Genomic DNA, 22,646 nt, shown 5'->3' with positions numbered 1-22,646 from the left:
CCCCTCTTTAAATTGTGCGCCACGCCTCCTCCTCTCCTTCAGACCAATCACACTCTTCTTTCCACGTATCTCCGGGAGCGAACCCTCCCTAGTGTTGCACAGCCCAATCAGAGAGGGCCCTGCCCCAATAGATTTCCCCGCCTCCTCGCAAGGGGGCGGGGCCTAGACACCTGGCCCATCCCTAGTCTTGGGGCGCGGGCCAATGGGAGCTGCGTGTGGGGGCGTGGTCCAAAGTAGCCGCCCCGCCCCCGGGGTTCTCGGTTTGCTGGGGGATCGGGGCAGCCAGGCGGGGCAGCACGGAGCTGGGCTCCAGTGCGGGCGTTGGCACCATGGAGCGGCCCGTTGGAAAGGGTCCCGGCCCCGAGGCCGACCCCGCTGACCAACTCCCCGAGGCTGCGGCCAAGCAGGATCCCAGCCTCGCGGAGCCGCCGCCTCAGCCGCCCGGGGCAGCGGGCGAGGCGCTGGCCGTGCTGAGCTCCTTCGGGCGGAGGCTGCTGGTGCTGGTGCCCGTGTATCTGGCCGGGGCCCTGGGGCTCAGCGTGGGTTTTGTGCTCTTCGGCCTGGCCCTCTACCTGGGCTGGCGCCGGGTCCGCGGCGAGAAGGAGCGGAGCCTGCGGGCGGCGCGGCGGCTGCTGGACAACGAGGAGAGGCTCACGGCGCAGACCCTCTACCTGAGCCACCGCGAGCTGCCGGCCTGGGTGAGACGGGCCTCCCTCCCGGGACCGCCCCCGGCCGGGGCTCGGGAGGCTCCCCCCACCTCGTCCGCTCTCCGTCCTCGGGCGTCGCCGTCCCCGGGACGGTCCCCCAGACTCCCCCCGAACCCTACAGCTCCGTCTTCCCTAACTCTGGCGGGTCCGCCACCGCTCCTACCCAGATTCTTTTCTCCTCCTCCCATCCCCTTCTAGTGGGTGCTGCCAAGGCCCCCTATGCTTCCTTCTCATTTCGCTCTCCGGCACCTCATCTCAGGCAGGCCGCCTCCCCCTGCCCCCCGCTGCCACGGGTGCCGCCTCATCCTCCCTCTCCCCCTCCCCCGGGCACCTTCCCCGCCGGCTCTGCTCCGAGGGATTTCCCTGCCCTCCTTTGCGTCCTCCTGCCCCCCCCCCCCGGGGCGTTTTTACTACTTTATTGTACGGCTTCCCCCTGCGCCCCCAACTTTGAGGCCGTCAGGACCCAGCCTGTCCCCCTCCCTCGCTCCTCCTTGGGCATCTCTAGCAGCATCGCCTCCTGCTTAGACTGCGGTAGTGGTTGTGGTTGGCTGCAGGAGTTGGGGGGGGAGAGGAGAGAGAGAGGGGGGAGAGGAGGGGAGGGAGTTGTGAGCAGATGCTGCAGTGTCTGCTGCCCACACCCTTCCCCCATCTCCTTCAGCCCCACCCAGTTCTTCAGACCCCGGAGCGGGAAAGGGCTAGAGGTAGAGGTGGGGTGGGGACCCAGAAATACCCCCTTTTTCTGCGGTGTAGGGACAGGCCGGATGTAGCCGCGGGGAAACAGAGCCTGAGCCCAGGAACCAAGATGGGCCCCTCCCTTTCACACCTCCAGCAGAGTTGCCTTATCCAGAAGGGAATCCAAGCTTAGCACAGACTGAGTGCCACTGGGCTCCTGAAGGAGCGGCTGGGGCTCCTGGAGTTCCGCCCTGGAGCCCTGCTCTGGTGTGGGACTGTGCAGCCGGAGCCTCCTCCCCACCCCCTGCTTCCAGCCCTCCTGCCACTCCCACACCTCCCCCCCTTGAAAAGGGGTGCCTCGGGCCAATTCCCTTATTCCGCTTCGTTTAACCCTTTGGCCTCCCCAAGCGCTGTCGGAGTGGGGAAATGTAACTTCCAGGTGCCCTTCTCTTTCTCGCTAAGTGTTATTATGAGCCTCGATGTCCAGAGCAGAGGACTCCTCCTCCTAAAGAATGTACCAAAGCTAGGCCCCGCAGCTGTGACTGCCGCCTCCCCCGCAAAGGAGCCATTAGGAAACAAAGGGGCTCCTGTGCTGCCTGAGCCTGACTTAGTAACACGAGAAGAACTCGCCCCTGCACCCCTAGAGATGTCCCCCCGGAGGCTTTCCTGGAAGAGAAACCACTAGTCGCTCCCCCACTCAGCAGCACTGTCAGTGGGCACCCTGGCACACACACAGGAACTTCCTGCCTCCCGCTGATAGCACCCTCAGACCTAACCACACAGGCCCGCCACAGAGCGAGGGCAGCTTTTCTAACGGGGGTCCGGGACTCTGCGAGGGAAATGGCGTCTTTTTGTCATGTGTTTGATTTTCTTTGTAACTTTATGTATTCCATACATTGAAAAACATTGACTAGAGTTCTGTTACCAGAGAGGTCCATGACACAGAAAAAGGTTGAGCATCTCTGAGCTGAATGATCCAAACGAATGTTCTTCCTTTCCTCCAGGTCAACTTCCCCGATGTGGAGAAAGTGGAGTGGTTGAATAAGGTGAGTTGGCCCCTGGGTGGGCAGTGACAGCCAGCCAGGAAGGCTCCCAGTTCTAAGCGAGTCTTGTCCCCTCTTTAAAGTGGGGAAGTGAGTTCATAGAGAGCGGCTGACTACATGAGGAAGAGAAAAGGTGAATCCTCCCCATGACTTTTCTTCTGTCATCCCAAGATTGTGGCCCAGGCGTGGCCCTTCCTGGGCCAGTATATGGAGAAGCTCTTGGCAGAAACAGTGGCCCCGGCTGTTCGGGCATCTAATACTCATCTGCAGACTTTCACATTTACTCGGGTGGAACTAGGTGAAAAGGTGAGGTGAATGGCACAGGTTATGAGGATGGGGAGGGTTCAATTTGGGGGTCATCGTGCAGGAACACTCCCTTAACCCCAAATGTGTATTGCTTTCCATCTATTCCCTTCTCAGCCTTTACGTATCCTGGGAGTCAAGGTTCACACTGGTCAGAACAAACAGCAGATCCTGCTAGATCTAAATGTCAGGTACTTTCCCTGCCATCACTCTACTTCATTTTATCTATTCCTGGTGTCTCTCTTCTTTTCCTAAGCTCTCCCATCCCCTTTTCAACTTAAATTCCTTTTTAAATTTTTTATTTACTTATTTTTATATTTTTATTTTATTTAGTAAGTTTGTTTTTAATACATATTGCTTTATAAATCACATTGGGAGAGAAAAATCATGTGTTGATTTACATTCAGTCTCCTTAGATCTTTTTCTGGATGGCATTTTCTGTCCAAAGTCTATTGGGATTGTCTTGGATCGCCGAACTATTGAGAAGAAGCAAGCCTTTCATAGTTGATCATTGTACATTCCTGGTTCTGCTGGTTTCACTAGCATCAGTTCATGTAAATCTTTCTAGGCCTTTCTATTCTAGTTCATCATTTTTAAAGAACAATATTCCATTACCTTCATATACCACAACTTGTTCAACTATTCCACAATTGATGGGCATCCATTCCTTTTCCAATGCTTTACTACCACAAAAAGAGTTGCTACCAATATTTTTGCACTTAAACTCCTAACATTATTTGTTTTATTCTGCCTCTTCCTTTCCTCCCATTCCCACTCCCCAGCTATGTTGGAGATGTGCAGATTGATGTGGAAGTGAAGAAATATTTCTGCAAAGCTGGAGTCAAAGGTATGCAGGTGAGTTATAGGGTAATATCCTCTATATTCATATATCTTAGCTTTTAGTTGTGAGAGGCTATAAAAAAGTAGAGGGTAAGAGTTGCAGAAGTCCTAGTTAAGTATATTGGGTAGAGGTAGGGGGTTTGGGTAGGCAAACATGATTAAAAAAAGTCTGATTTTCTCTTTTTGCTCCAGCTACATGGTATCCTAAGAGTGATTCTTGAACCACTTATGGGAGACCTTCCTATCGTTGGAGCTGTTTCCATGTTCTTCATCCGTCGTCCAGTAAGGAGAAATTATTGAGGGGAAAGGGTAGGGGTGGACAGTGAGAGGAGAAGACCTAGGAGAAAGATAATGCCCCATAGCAATGGAGAGGTGATCAGCCCTCAGACTTTCTTTCCTACAGTTGAAGAAGATCCCAGGGGAAATAAGATCAAAGAGAAAGAGAATGGCATTCTAGCTATGGGGAAAGAGGATTGGGTTGGGAGAAGAAAAGAGTTGAACAATCATCTCAAAAGTTCCACCTAAAGTATGATATTTGCCTTACTATTTTTATTTCAGACCTTGGACATCAACTGGACGGGGATGACCAATCTGCTAGATATCCCAGGCCTTAGGTAGGAATTAACAAGCATTGTGAAGTGCTCAGCACTGCACTATGAAATTATAAGGTGTACAGAAAAGTACCTGCCTTCAAATAGTTTACAGTGTACTTAGTGGATACAAGATAACTTAGGCTTTGTTGATATGATTCTAAACCTGTGGAAGTCATTGAAAATCAGGATAAGTGTAGATTCCATCCTGTAAACATAGAATCCCTCTCTTTTTTTAAGACACAGTTTGATGTTTAACATGTATGAGACTGCCTGCCATCTAGGGGTGTGTGTGTGGAGGGAAGGAGGGGAAAAGTTGGAACAGAAGTTTTTGCAAGGGTCAGTGTTGAAAAATTATCCATGCATATGTTTTGTCAAGAAAAAGCTATAATAATTTTTAAAAAGACTCAGTTTGAACATCACCATCTACTGGGCCCCATTTCCTTATTTTAAAATGAGACCATTTAGACTGGATGCCTCTAAGGTACTTTCCAATTCTAAATGAATCACCTTGTGATTGTGGATAGTCTTTGAATGTCAGATTAAAGTTTGAACATTAACCTCTTGTTAGGCAGCCATGTAGAAATCTAAACGAAGGAGTGAGATGTGATAAAAGAGCTTCGGGAAGACTAATCTGAACATTGGAAAAAGTAAACCCTTTACCTTATTGCAAGAGTCTAGCTGCGAGACATTCCTGTTCCCACAAATGTCAGGGACTATGGAGGTGGATGTTGTACATTTTTGTTAGAAGATATTTGGTTGATCTCTTCTTAGAAATGTGTGTATGTGTGTATGAGAGGATCTTGTTTTGAGAGATAATTGTGATGCCAAAAAAGGCATTAATAAAACATTACAATAATAGTCTAAGTCAGGATTGATAAGGGCTTAGAGTGCCGAGGGAGGGGTGGATGTAGGAAAGGAAGAATGGAGGTCACCCGGATAGAATATGAGGTTTATATCTTAATGTAGTTGTTTTCCTTTGTAATCCTGTGGATTTCATTTTATGCATTTGAAAATATGATTCTGAGAAAGGACCCAGAAGACTTTCCTAGACTACCAAAGAGATCCATGACATAAGAAGATTGAGAACCCACTGGATCTATGCATATAAGCATTGCATTTGTGTGTGTATATGTATAGATACACAATATATACATATATGTAGATAGATAATGTTATATATTCATTTATGTCGGAGTCCAGCTCCAGTGAATACCTAGAGTGTCAATGAATATCTTAAGACCAGGCGGAAGATATGCTTTGAAATTTCTTTTTATTAATCTGAGTGCCGGGGTTTATATACTCTTTAAGCTCGTGTTTACATTAACACCAGCTACCTCCAGGTGATGCCATTTACATTCCAGAGTTAATACATAAACTACACTTTGACATTTCAGTATCCACCTTAGCTATCAATATCAAGGTACCTATCAAAACAGGATTGTAACTAGCATAGTTGTGATGCTTATCAATACCCACAGAATTGTGAATAGTTGTGATGTTTATCAATACCAAAGTATTTATCAAAACAATCATAAATAGCAGAAGTTATCATACCAATGTATCTACCAAGACAGTCATAAATAGCATAATTGTGATGTCTTGTTCCTGTCACATGCATTGTCCTTCAAGATTATCCTAAATTTGTTTCCAGTACAGTTTTTATTGATTGTTAAGGAGATGGTGAGCCAGTGCCTCAAGCCAAACCCTCACAGAGAGCGGGTCCCAAGCAATACCTGGAGTGGACTGCTCCCGCTCATGGACCCACTCAGTACTGACTCTCTACACATTTATATCCAGGTAGATATAGATAAATATATAGAAAGAGTATGTATGGATATAAGCATTAAAATGGATCATCTTTGATTCTTATCCATATGAGAAAAATCCTTAGCAAGTCGTGTCCCAGTTCCAATCAGTGACTAAGTCTTGTCCATTCTATCTCCATAAAAGGCAGTCTCTTTCTTTCCTCTCTGGTAGCCACTGCCCTAGGCCAGGTCTTCATTCCTTCTTGCCCCAACTCTTTGTCTTTGTGGTAGTAAATAGCATTCTCAGGGGTCTGCCTGGTTCCACTTTTTTTTTTCTGGTTTTACTTTCATTAACTTTAATGCATCTTTGCACAGTTGCCAAAATCATCTTTCTAAGGCAAGGTGTGACTATATCTCTCATGAATAAAAATGTTGCCCTTAGGATAGATAAAATGCAGAACTTCTTGGCCTGACATTGAAAACCTCTGCAGTTGAGCTTCTGTTGACTTTCCAGTCTTCACCACATGCTGTTCCCCCTCACAGATTCTGCATTCCAGCCAAATTGGTCCACTTGCTGTTCTTGGACTCTAGCTTTCTCAGCCCTCGCCTCAGTAACTTTACACAGGACAGTCCCCATGCTGGCATTCCCTCCATCCTCACTCCCTCTACCTCTTAGAATCTCATGAGCCACCTCCTGTAGGAAACCTTCCCTGTTCCCCCTAGGTGCTGAAGGTTATATCCTCTTTAATTGATCATATGGCTCAGCGGGTGTTTTCCATTTGTTGCTCCAAATATAATGCCAACTTCCTGCAGGCAGGCACTATTTTTCATTATGTCTTTCCATCTAATGTAGTACCTAGAGTAGGATTCTGCACATAATAAGGGCTTAATTGGCGCTTCTTGGATTAGATTTGGGAGGTTTGGTTAATTTTATTTTTTTGTTTCCATTTTAGAGTAAACAAAACCAAAGTAGGGAAGGGACACTCTGAAAAAAAAATTCATGGGAACAACCTGAAGAAGTGGTTGAAGGGAATCATGAAACATGGCACATTCTAGCTGGCCTAGGAGTCAGACTCAGATTCAAGCCCCACTTTCCCCACATGCGGGCTCTATGCCACAGGCAATTTCCTAAGACTATAAATTGCTGAGAAAAGGCTGATTGTCTTTGCTGAAGGAAATTCCTTGCCAGAATCTCCCTTCATAAAATTACTGGCTCAGTCCAAAAAAGGAAAAAATACACAGTGGTTTCAGATGATTATACAGAGTGAGCTTTTTTTCCTGTTACTGACCAGTGTATCAATCAAAAAGACTAGAGCATTTACTTTAACAAAGCATGGGAACATTCATTCATTCAACTAACTGCTCTATGCTCATCACTGTGTTAAGCACTAGATATTCAAAAAATGGAGCTTAGTTTTATTGGGAAGAAAGCAGGGATACACTAACAACTGGAAAGACTGGAAAAGATATCTTAAAGGAAGTGACATTTGAGTGGAGCCCAGAAGTGAGGCAGGAGTTCCAAAGGGTAGAAGTGAGATCATTAAATTGTCAATATATAGGCATAGCAAGAAAGCCAGTTTGGCTGGGAATACCTATTGGATATAAGAGGATGTTCTGTTTAATCAGCCTGGGAAGCTAGATTGAGATCAAGTTATGATTACTACAAAGCATATGGAAGAGTTTGTATTTTACTGGAAAGACAATAGGGAACCATTGGAGTTTATTGACATTGTCCCGCCTCTGCTGGAAGCATCCATTTGGCAGCTATATGAAGGATGGCTTGGAGGGGATTCAAGAAGACCAATCAGGAGTTTATTGCCACAAATCGGGAGGGAGGAGACAAAGACCTGAATGGGAATAATGCTTTGAGTTAAAGGAAGATGGATTCAAGACTGGGTTATCCTCTATCAAGCCTCAGGGCAGGGCCCTGGAAGATAGGGTTGAGGAAGAGGGAAGGATCCAGCTCTAATGAGTCTAAGTTGGGATCATTGACTATTATATTTACAGTGAATTTTGTTGCTGTTTGAGAAACCTTAAAGCCAAGAAGACCTGAATTCAAATCCTGATTCACACCACTTAGTGGTTTCTCTTTCCAATTTATCCCTTGCAATCTCTAGGTAGTTCTCTAAAAGTATAAGTTGCAGAGAAAGCTTTGACCGCATTGGAAGTTCCCTTACTTATACCAGTGAAATCACAGGTCTGATCCCTGTTCCACTCCTTAGCCTTAATTTGACTCAAATTTCTAGACTGGGGATCTGAAAAGATGAAGGATGATTTCATATATGGATAGAAATGGAGAAGAAAGTAGATCATTTTGGTGGGGGGAGACGTTGGGGGAGAACATTTAACTTAATTTTAGACACATTGAGTTTGAAGTAACATTCAAGTAAAAATATCTGTCATGCCTAAAATTCAGAATGAATGCATTCCTGACTCTTGAAATCCTTCAAAATTTATCCCAAGCCATGAGATCTTTTTAGATCTGTACTCACTTCTTGCCCCCTCTCCATTGTCTAGTGCCTTCTCTAGGAACTAACTTTCATATGAACTTACATATTATTTTTTTCCCTATATATAAAATAACTGAGGAGAGAGGGATGAAAGAAAGGGAAGCAAGGTGAGTTTTTTTTTTTTTTTTAATTGTTAGGGAAAATGAATATCTCCATTACCTTGAATTGATTAAAGACTGAGAGATTTTTAGGACCAGAGATGGAATTAGGGTCATTGGCATAGACCAGGAATTCTTAACCCTTTTTGGACACAATCAGGTGAAAACTAGGCACCCCTTTTCAGAATAATGGTTTTTATTTATTTTTTGGCAGTTTTTTTTATTATAGCTTTTTATTGACAGAACATATGCATGGGTAATTTTAAAACATCGTCCCTTGAACTTACTTCTGTTCCAACTTTTCCCTTCCCTCCCTCCACCCTCTCCCCTAGATGTCAGGCAGTCTCATACATGTTAAACAGGTTAAAGTATATCTTAGATACAATATATGTGTGCAGATCCGTACAGCTCTCTTGTTGCACAGGGAGAATTGGATTCAGAAGGTAAAAATAACCCGGGAAGAAAAACAAAAATGCAAACAGTTTACATTCATTTCCCAGTGTTCTTTCTTTGGGTGTAGCTGCTTCTGTCCATCATTGATCAATTGAAACTGAATTAGGTCTCTTTGTCAAAGAAATCCACTTCCATCCGAATACATCTTCATATAGTATCATTGTTGAAATATATAGTGATCTCTTGGTTCTGCTCATTTCATTTAGCATCAGTTCATGTAAGTCTCTCCAAGCCTCTCTGTATTCATCCTGCTGGTCATTTCTTACCGAAAATAATATTTCATAACATTCATATATCACAATTTACCCAACCATTCTCCAATTGATGGGCATCTATTCATTTTCCAGTTTCTTCCGGTTTCTATCCACTACAAAACCACTACAAATACCACAACCATTTTGGTCCCTTCCCCTTCTTTAGTATCTCTTTGGAATATAAGCCCAGCTGTAACACTGCTGTGTCAAAGGGCATGTACAGTTTGATAACTTGTTCACAACTCCACCAACAATGCATCAGTGTCCCAGTTTTCCCCCATCCCCTCCAACATATAATGCATAAAATAAGATATGTTGGATTGCAAAGGAAATCAATTATATTGGAATACAATTATGAACATTAAAAAGAAAAATGAATTTACAGACCTGAGGTTAAGAACCGCTGTCTACCATAAAGGCAGAAATTGAGATCATGAGAATAGAATGGTTGGATTGCTTCAAGGGAAAGAAAAGAGAAGATTTGGGAAAGAACCTTGGGGGGAAAAAAACTTGTAATTAGGGAGCTAGAAGAGAAAATCAAGGAATCTTGTCAGGGAAGGAGAAATCAGAGAGAAAATTGAGGAGAAGCAGGGGTGCATAGGGTTATTGAGGAGGACAGGGATGAACCAAATGCTTCCTTCCCTCCCCAAGTGAAGGGCTGTTCTCTGAGAAGGAAGGGGCACAAAGGAATCTGAAAGAGACCAAGATAAGTGCTGTGACCATCTTTTTTCCTGTCTCTTTCTCAGCTCTCTCTCTGACACAATGATTATGGATTCCATTGCTGCTTTCCTTGTACTGCCCAACCGGCTATTGGTACCTCTTGTGCCAGATTTGCAGGATGTTGCCCAACTTCGATCTCCACTGCCTCGGGTATGTTCCTTCCCCTCCCCACCTAAATTCACTGTCCCAGACTTTACTGTGAGCCCTGAGATACTTCATTGTAGACCCTTCCCTCCCCTTCAGGGAATTGTGAGGATTCACTTGCTTGCTGCCCGGGCACTGAGCTCCAAGGACACCTATGTGCCAGGTTTGATTAAAGGCAAATCAGACCCATATGCCATAGTGCGTGTGGGGACCCAGGTATTCTGCAGCCGTGTCATTAATGAAGACCTAAATCCTCAGTGGGGAGAGACCTACGAGGTAGGAAACTTGTGGAAGTAGATCCTGGGGTTGAGGGATGAGGAAAACCTGGGAAGATGGTATGGTGGGCCTAGGAGAGAATCTCAAGATCAAAGGGTACCTCATAGTTTAGTTAGGGTATAATTTGAGAAGGTTCCTGACTACTCAGAAAACACCCTTTGAAAACCAAGTTTCCCTCTCCCCTCCTTAGGTGATGGTACATGAGGTCCCAGGACAAGAGGTAGAAGTGGAAGTATTTGACAAAGATCCTGACAAAGATGACTTTCTAGGCAGGTGAGACTATGGTGGAGTCCCAGGTGGACTCTTCAAATGGATGTCTTTGACTCAATGGCATTTATTGCTCCCCTTTCTGCCTTGTTCCCATGTCCCACCTATCAGATCCTCCTAGGGACAAAAGAAAAAGGGACTTGGAGGGCTGGGGTTTGCTGACTCCCAAATAATAATGGCAGTTCCCCCTCCCTCCTTCAGACTGAAGCTGGACTTGGGGAAGGTGCTCGAAGCTCAAGTGTTGGACAATGTGAGTGAGGAGGGCCTGGTGGTGGGTTGGGGTTGTGCATCTTATCCAGTGAGCATCAGAATATAGACAAATGGTTGGTTAATTTGAAGGAGGAATTTGACTGCATCCCACCTTAGCACCTTCCATGTCTTTCTCCTCTGACTCCCTAGTGGTTCCCCTTACAAGGAGGCCAGGGCCAAGTTCACCTTCGGCTAGAGTGGTTGTCATTGTTACCAGATGTTGACAAGCTGGAACAGGTAATGGATGGAGGTAGGGAATAGGTACCTGCAAGGGAAGGAACCTGTAACCAAGAAAGTTGAAATCAGTTGTTCTCAATATCTCTTCCCAGGTACTGCAGTGGAATAGAGGTATTTCTTCCCGACCAGAACCTCCCTCGGCTGCCATCTTGGTTGTCTACTTGGACAGAGCCCAAGATCTACCTGTGAGTTTGGGGATTGGTTGGGATAGGCTGGAGACATGGGGTTAAAAGGGAAGTTGTGTGTGACAGGGGAGAGATGGGGTAAAGATTCTAGCGCTCTGACTTCTGTTCCCAAAAATGGGCCAAGGGAAGGAGTGCAATTAGATAAGAGTCCTTTGCCCTTTCCCTACTTAGTTCTAACCTGCTTGTTCTAGAAGTTGTTCTTTCAGTGTAGGAGCCTGAAGGAGGGAAGCTAGGACATACATAGCAGGAATTTTCTGTACCCCACTCCCAGCCCCCCTCTCTTTCCTCCTGGTTAATAAAGGAAAGGCAGCACTTCCATATTTACTTTTCTTCCTCCCCAGCTGAAGAAAGGAAACAAGGAACCCAATCCAATGGTGCAGCTCTCTGTTCAAGATGTGACTCGAGAAAGCAAGGTGAGGGCCAAGAGATGTCACTGTGAGGAGGGCGTGTCTCATGATCAGGAATAAGTTCCATCTCAAAAATGTTTATTGATTTTTTTTTTTTTTTCCTAAGAAGGGGAAATAGATCAAACTGTAACTCTACTCTGTTTAGTCACTTTTATAATCAGTAGCCTTTGCTGCAGTCAGGCCAGTCCCTTTTTTTTTTTATTATAGCTTTTTACTTACAAGTTATATGCATGAGTAATTTTTCAGCATTGACAATTGCAAAACCTTTTGTTCCAATTTTTTTCCTCCTTCCCCTCACCCGCTCCCCTAGATGGCAGGATGACCAATACATGTTAAATATGTTAAAGTATATGTTAGTTTTCTAACATATACTAACATGTATTTTATACAAATACAATATAAGTATACATGTCCATACAGTTATTTTGCTACACAAGAAGAATCAGATTTTGAAATAGTGTACAATTAACCTGTGAAGGAAATCAAAAATGCAGGTGGACAAAAAGAGGGATTAGGAATTCTATGTAGTGGTTCACACCCATCTCCCAGAGTTCTTTAGCTGGGTGTAGCTGGTTCTGTTCATTATTGAACAAATGGAGCTGATTTGGTTGATCTCATCGCTGAGGATAGCCATGTCCATTAGAATTGATCCTCATATAGTATTGTTGTTGAAGTATATAATGAGCTCCTGGTCCTGCTCATTTCACTCAGCATCAGTTCGTGTAAGTCTCTCCAGGCCTTTCTGAAATCATCCTGTTGGTCATTTCTTACAGAACAATAATATTCCATAATATTCACATACCACAATTTATTCAGCCATTCTCCAACTGATGGGCATCCACTCAGTTTCCAGTTTCTGGCCACTACAAACAGGGCTGCCATAAACATTTTAGCACATATAGGTTCCTTTCCCTTCTTTAGTATCTCTTTGGGGTATAAGCCCAGTAGTAACACTGCTGGATCAAAGGGTATGCACAGTTTGATAACTTTTTGAGCATAGTTCCAAACTACTCTCCAGAATGGCTGGATGTGTTCACAGCTCCACCAACAATGTACTAATGTCCCAGTTTTCCCACATCCCCTCCAACATTCCACATTATCTTTCCCTGTCATTCTAGCCAATCTGAGAAATGTGTAGTGGTATCTCAGAGTTGTCTTAATTTGCATTTCTCTGACTAATAATGACTTGGAGCACCTTTTCATATGGCTAGAAATAGTTTCGATTTCTTCATCTGAGAATTGTCTGTTCATATCCTTTGACCATTTTTCAATTGGAGAATGGCTTGATTTCTTATAAATTAAAGTCAATTCTCTATATGTTTTGGAAATGAAGGCCAGTCCCTTTTAAGAATTTTTTTTAAGAAGAGGAAGAGAAATAATATTGAGCAAAACTGACCATTGATAAAAATCTGACATTATATGCAATTTCCATCTCTGTGGATTCTTGGCCCCTTCCCCAATTTCTGCAGGGGGATTGGGGTGCAGAAGGGTAGCAGCACCCTCTCCAAACCTCTCTTTACACGATTGTGCTTTGTCATTTCAAATACTCTTGGAAACTGCTTCCTGATGACAGGTATGATTACCTTTGGGTGAAGGCTAATGTAAATTCTTCTTTCCCCTCTTTCTCAGGCTGTCTATAACACCAATTCCCCAGTGTGGGAAGAAGCATTCCGGTTCTTCCTACAGGACCCAAAAAGCCAGGAGCTGGATGTGCAGGTGAGATTGTAGCCCACCCTCATGGAAGAAGAGTTACTGTGGGCTTATTCTGGGTTCTGTGGAAAATTCAAAGAAATGAGGCCCAAGCCCTCTGGAGCCTGACAATTAGAAAGATAAGCTACGTCCACAAATAACTCTGTTGAAAAATAGCAAGTGTACTATTCACACTTACTCCCTCAGTCTCCATATGACTTTTTTATTCATAGCCTTTCTTTTATTTCTTTTATTCAAGCCTTTCTTGGGCTTGCTCATTGGCTTTTGACTCATTTAAATTTCCTTGTGTGGATTTCTAAGCAGTTTTCTTGTCTGCATTTTTCTTCTTATTTGTTTTTCCTTGGTTTTTTGTTTGTTTTGTTTTTGAGGATTGTGAAGAAACTCCCTTAGATAAATTGGTATTTGAGTGTCAATTACACTTCTCAGCAACAAATTAGATGCCCAGGGAAACAAGGAAAACTGAAGACCAGATGCCTTAACCTCAGGAAGCTTGGCTTTAGGGAGGTGAAATAATTTAGGAACAATGAAGTGCTAAACTGTAGGGGATAGACTTTTTTTTATTATTATTATAACTTTTTATTGGTAGAACATATGCCTGGGTAATTTTTTTTTTTTTTTTTACAACATTATCCCTTGCACTCACTTCTGTTCTGACTTTTCCCCTCCCTCCCTCCACCCCCTCCCCCAGATGGCAAGCAGTCCTATACATGTTAAATATGTCACAGTATATCCTAGATACAATATATGTGTGCAGAACCAAACAGTTCTCTTGTTGCACAGGAAGAATTGGGTTCAAAAGGTAAAAATAACCTGGAAAGAAAAACAAAAATGCAAACAGTTCACACTCATTTCCCAGTGTTCCCTCTCTGGGTGTAGCTGCTTCTGTCCATCATTGATCAATTGGAACTGAATTAGATCTTCTCTTTGTCGAAGATAGGGGATAGACTTTTAAAAGCTTCAGGAAATCAGAGCTAGAAGGGAGAGAATGATCCATGATCTGGTGCGGCTTCCTGGAAGAGAGGGAGCTTGAGCTGGGCTTTGAAGTAATGATAGTATTTGGATAGGGAGAAAGAAGATCCCCTGTAGAAGGCAATGTAAGCAAGGTAGTGTTATCAACCTCAGATAGAAAGGGTTCTCAGAAAACTACAAATGAGCATTATCTGTGTTGTATTTTTATTTGTCAAAGATTTTCCAATTATATCTTATTATTATTATTTATTACATTATGATCTATTATCGTGTTATGCTTTGATCTGGTTGGGATGGGACTGTACTTGGAAGGCCAGCAATCAGACCACTTAGAAAATAGAGAGAAATAAAGTGGATTAAATCAAGTGGGACCAGAGTGTGATCTGCTCACTTCATCTCCCTCATTTTTCCTTCTTCTACTGGCTCCCACATTGGTGTTTCCCCACAGGTGAAGGATGACTCCAGGGCCTTGACTCTAGGAGCACTGACCCTACCCCTGGCCCATCTGCTTACTGCTCCTGACCTCACCTTGGATCAGTGGTTCCAGCTTGCTAGTTCTGGCCCCACCTCCCGACTCTACATGAAACTGGTTCTGAGGGTATGGAAATTTCTCCTGTGGGAAGTTTGGGGGTAAATGATTTGCCACTTAATGAAGGTTTATCTGATGGATGGGAGCTATGGAAGGGGCTTTCCTAGACAAGAGCAACCTGCCCCATCCTGCTGACTGAGCAAATGTAACACCATCACTCTCTACAGATTCTGTACTTGGACACTTCAGACTTGCATTTCCCCCCCACTACGCCGAGCTCTCCTGGTCTTCTGGATACAGCCAGTGAAAGCAACCAGATGGGCAGCAGTGTTGACATCCCACCGCGACCAAGTCATTGTACTCCAGACAGTCACTTTGGGACAGAGGTAAGTGGGGATCCCGATAAGGGACAAGGTGGGGATCATAGATTTTGAATCAGAAGAGACCTTAGAGTTCATGGAATTCAATCCTTGCATTTTACAGATGAGAATCTGGGTTAAGTGACTGTTAAAACTTATATTTCATGGTGTGAGGGAGGCACTTAGGGTTAAGTGCCTTGCCCAGGGTCACACAATTAATGAGGGTCTGAATTGGGATTTAAACTCAGTCCTGATGCCAGGGCTAGGACTCTATCCACTGTGCCACTTTACCCCAGCTATATTAAGTCTTAAGGTGGGATTTCCTAATTCTGTCATCTTAGAATATCATTTGTATAGCTGTCCTGGCATCTGTTCATGGGTTCATCTGCCCATCCTAAATGGCCCAGAGCCTTTCCAGGACTAGCTATGGCGTGTCTCTGTTTGTCCCTACAGAATGTGCTCCGAATTCACGTGTTGGAAGCCCAGGATTTGATTGCTAAAGACCGATTCCTGGGAGGGCTGGTGAAAGGCAAGTCAGATCCCTATGTCAAGCTTCGGCTGGCTGGGAAGAGCTTCCGGAGCCGAGTAGTACGTGAAGAACTCAACCCACGCTGGAATGAAGTCTTCGAGGTCAGGATTCTAGCAGCTCAAATCCTAGAACTGCTGTGATTGATTCTTATCCTCCCAGCCCCCAACACCAGAGAAATATTCAGAAGCAGGAGTGAGAGTATTTTTGTTCAGTCCTTTGTGAAGAGCTGTCAATAGAGCCCCTCCCCATTCTTTCCCAATAGGTGATTGTCACAGCGATTCCAGGGCAAGAGTTGGAGGTGGATGTCTTTGACAAGGACCTGGACAAGGATGACTTTCTGGGCCGGTGAGGGGGTGGCTGGAGAGCTGGGACTGGGTTGGGAGGAGGTCAAACTATCCTGGCTCTAAAGTTAGAAAAGACCTGGAGCTCTATTCTACCTTTCTCTTCCTCCTGTTTCTCTTCAGATGTAAAGTCAGTCTCACCAGGGTCCTTGGCAGTGGCTTCATTGATGAGGTGAGCGCAAGAATCAATAGACAATTATAAAGCTGCTTCTACGTTGGAGGCACTATGCGTTAGTGTTACAAAAAGAGGCAAAAGACAGTCCCTGTCCTCCAGGAACCCACAATGTAATGGAGGAGAAAACATGCAAATAAATATATGCAAAGAGTAAATAGGAAATAATTAGCAGAGGGGAGGCACTTCAATTAAGAGAGATTAGGAAAGACTCCTGTAGTAGGTAGGGTTTTGATTGGGACTTAAAGGAGGCCAGAGAAATTAGTATAGATGGAACGTGGAGAAGAGAGTGTTTCAGACGTGGGGACAGCCAGAGAGAATGCCAAAAGTCTTGTTCTTGGAACAGCCAGGAGACCAGTATCCCTGGAATGAAAAGTACATGTCAGGAGGTAATATATAAGAAAACTGGAAAGGGAGGCAGATGGGGTGCGGTAGGTAGAATACAGGCCCCAGAGTCAGGAGGAACTGAGTTTCAAATCTAACCTAGTTATGTTACCCAGGGCAAGCCACATAACCTCATTCCCCACACATTCCCTTCCCCTTCCCCCTCCCCCCCCACTAAAAGAAGAAGACTAAAAAGGTAGAAAGGGGACAGATTATGGAGTTTTGAATACTAGAAAGTTTCATGTTTGATCTTAGGGCCAATTGGAGTCACTGGATTTTTATTGAGTAGGGGAGTAACCTAATCAGACCTGAATTTTAGTAAAACCACTTTGTTGGTTGAATGAAAGAGATTGGAATAGGGAGAGACCTGATGCAAGTCAATCCACCAGTCAACCATTGTAATAGTGGGAGGTGATTAGGGTGCATTAAAATGGTGGCAGTGTCAGAAGAAACGAGGGGATATTTGAGAGATACTGCAAAGGGGAAATCAACAGGTAAGATAATGGGGGCCGGGATATGTGAATGCTGAGAGATAGTGAGGAATCCAGGATGAGTCCCAAGTTGTGAACTTGAGGAATTGAAAGTTGCTATTGCCAAGACAGTAATATAGAAGTAGTTTAGGGAAAAGGGCGTTAAGTTCCATTTTGGACATACTCAGTTTAAGCTGTCTACTGGATGTCCAGTTCAAAATGTCTTTAAGGCGTTTGGAGAATGAGACTGGAGGTCAGCAGAGAGATTGGGACATGTCAATTGGCCAAACAATGTAGGCTAGAGACAGGAGAGTTAGGAATCAAACAGAAATTTAATTTCAAAGTAAGGAAAATACTTGCAAGCAGAAATCCTTCCTGAGAAGGAAGACTTAACATGCTGGGGCAGGGATAGATCTTATAAGTCTGAAAATCACAATAAGACAAAAATACAACACAATTATTCTTAAGTCTTAAGTAAAACAGTTTTCCACAGTTGACATTTCTTGAGAAAATATACAAGCTCATGAGTCCTGTGGGAACAGTCCTTAAGTTATTCGAATCATTGTCATTGAACCTCGTGATTGTTTCAAGTCTTCAGATTTATTGATCCTTATGATTGAACAATCATAAGTGGAATACAGAACACAGCATAGCAGGAATAAGAGTGCAGTCCTTGATTCAGTTCACTTAGCGGTTGTAAGTACAGGTGTCAGGAAACAGTATTGATCACTTTCTACTGCAGCATATTGGCTGCCTCTAGGCTCCCAGGCCCGTAGAAACTAGGGATCAAAGAAATACAAGAATTATGTGATTTTGCCAAAGGGTGAATACAAAGGATTGTTATTTCGTGTTCAGGGCACAACCTACTTGCTTGGCCTTAGCACTGGAAAAACAGTGCTTGATAGACAGGATGGTAGTTTTGAGAATCATCATAAAGATGTTAATTGAATGCATGAGATCACCAAGTGAAATATAGAGGACCAGGACCAAACCCTAGGGGACACCTGGATGAAGAGCTGGCAAAGGAGATGGAGAAGGAATGATCAGATAGGAAAACAAAGAAAAAGTTATGTCTCAAAAACCTAGAAAGGGAATATCAAGGAGGAGAAAAGGCCATTTGATTTGACAACTAGAAGGAACTTTGGAAATAACTATTTCAGAAGAATAACAAAGTCAAAAGCTGAATTTAAACAAATCAAGAAAAGAATGAGAAGAGAGATAAAGGAGACACCTATTGTAAATGGGGAGATGGCCTTTTCAAGAGTTCAGCTTCAAAGTGCAGAAGAGTGATAGGAGAAGAATTAGTGGGAGTGGAAAGATCAAGTAAATATTTCTGATTCCTGTTTGTATAAAGTAGAGCTTGGGGGAGGGGGTACGACGCAGAAGAAGACAAATTTGGAACATAAGCTTTAGCAAGAGTGAATGTTGAAAACTATCTTTACATATATTTTGACAATGAAAAGCTATTAAAATTTGGGGGGGCAGCGAGGTGGCATAGTGGTTAGAACACAGCCCTGAAGTCAGGAGAACCTGAGTTCAAATCTGCTCTCAGACACTTAATATGTTCTAGCTGTGGGACCCTGGACAAGTCACTTAACCCCAATTGCCTCAGCAAAAAAAACCAAAAAAATTTTTTTAAAGAATCAAACATGTTTAACCTTAAAAAAAAAAAAGTAGAGCTCTCCTAGAGCCCAAACCCCTTCCTTGTTTCCCAGTGGCTACCCCTGGAGGATGTTCCATCAGGCCGCCTGCACCTGCGCCTGGAGCGTCTGACACCCCGGCCCACTGCCACGGAGCTGGAAGAGGTAAACAAAGACCCCAGGTAGTAAATCTGAGACGGGCAGGGGGAAGGCCTGACCCAAGGAAGACTGCCTGGGTCCCGTTCCTCAGGGCTTTCTCAACCACTTTCTCCTCCCAGGTGCTACAGGTCAATAGTCTTATCCAAACCCAGAAGAGTGCAGAGCTGGCCGCTGCCCTTCTTTCTGTGTACCTGGAGCGGGCAGAAGACCTGCCGGTGAGAGATGCTCCTCCCTCCCTCCCTCCCTGGCCCCAGTCTTTGGCTCTGAAGCCACAAGGTTTTGGGGGGGCTGGGCCCTGACGGCCTTTGCTGAGGTGGGGCAGGCCTGGGGAAGTCTGTCCTTCTGCCTAATGCTGTATTTCCCCTGGCAGCTCCGTAAGGGCACCAAGCCCCCAAGCCCATATGCCAGCCTCACCGTAGGGGATGCCTCTTATAAGACCAAGGTAAGGGGCTAGGTGAGGGGTGAAAATGGTAAGGGTAAAGGGAATATGAGTCTTTCTCCCCACAAATGAAGATCCCATTGTCTCCTCCAGACTTGTCCTCAGACCTCCGCCCCGATATGGGATGAGAGTTTCTCCTTCCTCATAAGAAAGCCGCACATTGAGAGCTTGGAACTTCAGGTACTGCCCTCTTTTTAGTTCCCTGACTCCCTCTCTCCTCTCCAAGGGGGCGGGGGCGAGAAGCCCCTCACCGTCACCACCTCCACTTTGTACCAGCCTTCCAATCCAGAATGCCGGGAGAGACTCACCCGTGACACCTCCTATGTCCAGCCCATCACCTTTGCTCCTTGGCTCTCTAGGTACGGGGAGAAGGGACTAGTAGTTTGGGCTCAGTTTCCTTGCAACTCTCCGACCTCCTTGTCGCTGACCAGTTGTGCCTGGATCGGTGGTTTCCACTCAGCAATGGGCAGGGGCAGGTGCTACTCAGAGCACAGCTGGGGGTAAGTACTTGGGTGGTTTGTTTGTTTTTTTTAAGAGGGTGGGGAGGGTAAGGAGGGGGCCAGGAAGAAGAAAAGAGGAACGGGAAAATAAAGAGCGATGAGGATGGCCCAGCTGGGAAGGAGTGTCAGTGCCTACTCGAGCCGCTAAGCTCTCCAGCCTAGTTAACAACTCTTTGCTCCCCATCCCAGATTCTCGTGTCCCAGCATTCAGGGGTGGAAGCTCACAGCCATAGTCCTTCTCCCTTGAGTGAGGAGGCAGAGCCATGGGGGGTGCTGCCCCTTGTCACCTCCTCAGCCCCTGAACTCCGACAGCGTCTGCCCCACAGTGAGAGGTATGGAAAATCCAGATGGGGAGAGATGGGGGGAAATGTGGTAAGGCATATATAACTTCCCATGGCTCTCCTTCTCTCTCTCCATCTCAACACAGTCCATCTGAAATCCCTGCTGGGCCTCTAGGCCAAGTGAAGTTGACTGTTTGGTATTACAGTGAGGAACGCAAGCTGGTTAGCATTGTCCACAGCTGTCGGTGAGCCCCTACCTCCTTCCAGTCTCCACTTTTGTGCTCTGGGAGTCTCGCGCACTCAGGTCTCTTACTTTTACCTTCTTTCTTGTAGGGGCTTACGACAAAGTAGCCGGGATCCCCCTGATCCCTATGTGTCGCTGCTGTTGCTACCGGATAAAAACCGGGGCTCCAAGAGAAAGACCTCCCAAAAGAAGAGAACTCTGAATCCTGAATTCAGTGAGAGGTTAGAATGCCTTCTCACCATTGGCCCGGGATGCTGGAGGGACCCTGCTTCCTTTACTTATCCCTGCCTCTACTTTTTATCTCCCCCCACCTCAGGTTTGAGTGGGAATTGCCCCTCGATGAAGCACTCCGGCGAAAGCTCGATGTCTCTGTGAAGTCCAATATTTCCTTTATGTCAAGGGATCGTGAACTGTTGGGGAAGGTGAGAGGGTGGTTTGGACAAGGAGAGGGAGAAGCATATAGGCAATGCCTTCCAGGTCCCTAATGAGGGGAGAGTAATAAAGCATCCTCTCCCCAACAGGTGCAGCTCAACTTGTCAGAGATGGATCTGTCCCAGGGTGCGGCTCAGTGGTGAGTCTGGGTGTGGATGATTCTCCCAGAGATGAGAGAGAGAGCTAGAAAGAAAAGGGTGACTTCTTGGGTGGGAGTTTTAGAAGGTGAGAAATCTCAGTTGAATGAAGTCTAGAGAACCTTATAGTTCAGCTGGAAAATACATTCCACAAGGACAACATCTCCCTCAGGTGCTACCTCCCAAGTATAGGGACTATGCTTTGGGAAAAGTGCCAAAGTCAGAAGATCTGGATCCAAGTCTCTGACTATCACAGCTTTGCTAGTTGTGACCCAAAGAAAGCCACCCTCTCTGAGCTCTTCCTCTAATCTACAAAAGGGGGACCCTTCTAACAATCGAGTTCTAAGATTCTCACACACTATTTGTACTACTCCTTGAGTTCTTGAATGATGTAATCACAAGTTAAGAAAAACAAATAGAGGCAGCTAGGTGGCACAGTGAATAGAGCATCGGAGTCAGGAAGACCCGAGTTCAAACCCAGGCATTTATTAGCTGTGTGACCCTGAGCCAAGTCACTTAAATGCAATTGCCTTAATAAAATTTTATCAAAGCACAATAGATAAAAATATCCACCATTGTCCCTAGAATACTGTTTCAAGGAGGGATTTATACTCCTTCCAGAGAGTAGAAAGCATTTGAGATCTCTTAACATCTAGCAAACAATAGGAGTTTAATAAGTGCTTGATTTGATTTTTATTAATAAGTGATTGAGCAATTGTGAGAAAAACTAAACCCAAAGTGCTACACAAATGTGAGTAATTACTACTGATTTCATCGGGAACATAGAAAATCATCCCTTTCCTTGCTCTTTCAGGTATGACCTCAAGGAGGACAAGGATAGGAACAACTCTTAGGAGCCAGGAGCTAGCAAGCCCAAGATTCTCCCCTTGACTCCTGCCTGACTCACTGCATCATCGCCTCAATGTGAAGAGCCTAAAGCTGGGGGCTGAGGCTGAGCCCCCAGATCCTTCCCCATTTTCCCCCACTAGGCCCAGGCTGAGGGCCATTGCCTGACCAAAGAGAAGGACCACACTTTTCTCTCCCCCCCTGACCCTCTGCACGGCCTGCCCTTGGGGCAGGTACTTGAGCTGGCTGCTCCCTGCCCCATCCCCCCCACCCTGCACTGTTGTACCTCTCCCCCGGGACCTCTATACCTGTGCCTGGCCATTGGCAACACAAGCCAAGGCATTAGCTTATGCCAAATTCTGCTTTTTTTTAAAAAGACCTCTTGGTTTTTATTTAGCCTGTTTGTCGCTCCCTTCCCCGTACCGGGCAGGGGATGGAGAGGCAGCGGGCTGCAAATCCTGATCGGCTGCCCCAGGACTGTTGCATGTGGGGGCCCTGGTCCTCTTCGCCCTCCCACCATCTAGCCTTTTGGGGTGCTGGGGCCGATCTCTTTGTGGCAGCTAAGGAGTCTGTCCGAGGCCCCGAGCAGCAAGTTCACTGCTTTCAATCTTGAGGCCTCCAGCAGGTGAGGTACCAGCTGAGGGCCTCCCCAGCCCTGCTGTCCACACTCTGGTTTTTTGTTTTTGTTAAAGTGCCTGAGCTATTGACTCAACAACCGGATCTGCTTCTGGTCCTTTTTTGTTTGCATCGACTCTGCCTGTCTACTGTATCTTATATTAAATGCCAATAATATTGTCCGTGG

General features: G+C 45.3%; 1 protein-coding gene across 1 annotated transcript; it reads left to right on the top strand.

The window, feature by feature from the left end:
* The first annotated feature begins 242 nt into the window (after nt 1-242).
* ESYT1 (extended synaptotagmin 1) lies at nt 243-22,646 on the top strand. The gene is made up of 31 exons (XM_031941199.1): nt 243-698; nt 2,384-2,425; nt 2,594-2,728; nt 2,843-2,916; nt 3,508-3,580; nt 3,758-3,847; nt 4,124-4,179; nt 9,965-10,088; nt 10,182-10,358; nt 10,549-10,631; nt 10,827-10,875; nt 11,025-11,111; nt 11,204-11,296; nt 11,638-11,709; nt 13,333-13,419; nt 14,831-14,980; nt 15,139-15,297; nt 15,724-15,900; nt 16,062-16,144; nt 16,264-16,312; nt 18,882-18,971; nt 19,085-19,180; nt 19,336-19,407; nt 19,498-19,584; nt 19,764-19,904; nt 20,094-20,236; nt 20,332-20,430; nt 20,519-20,650; nt 20,746-20,851; nt 20,951-21,000; nt 21,813-22,646. The coding sequence occupies exons 1-31, from the start codon at nt 330-332 to the stop codon at nt 21,850-21,852; spliced, it is 3,285 nt and encodes a 1,094-aa protein (XP_031797059.1). The 5' UTR covers nt 243-329; the 3' UTR covers nt 21,853-22,646.

Source organism: Sarcophilus harrisii, chromosome 5 (assembly GCF_902635505.1).
Source record: "Sarcophilus harrisii chromosome 5, mSarHar1.11, whole genome shotgun sequence".
Taxonomy (NCBI): domain Eukaryota; kingdom Metazoa; phylum Chordata; class Mammalia; order Dasyuromorphia; family Dasyuridae; genus Sarcophilus; species Sarcophilus harrisii.
The sequence above is the reverse complement of the archived record's forward strand: the minus strand, read 5'-3'. Positions and strand labels throughout refer to the sequence as shown.

Bases quoted from the DNA above. Each gene is read 5' to 3' on its own strand.
- ESYT1 (XM_031941199.1), top strand. From the start codon at position 330: ATGGAGCGGCCCGTTGGAAAGGGTCCCGGCCCCGAGGCCGACCCCGCT. The intron at 10,632-10,826 runs GTGAGACTATGG...TCCCTCCTTCAG, and splicing joins AAAGATGACTTTCTAGGCAG to ACTGAAGCTGGACTTGGGGA. The intron at 14,981-15,138 runs GTATGGAAATTT...CACTCTCTACAG, and splicing joins ACATGAAACTGGTTCTGAGG to ATTCTGTACTTGGACACTTC.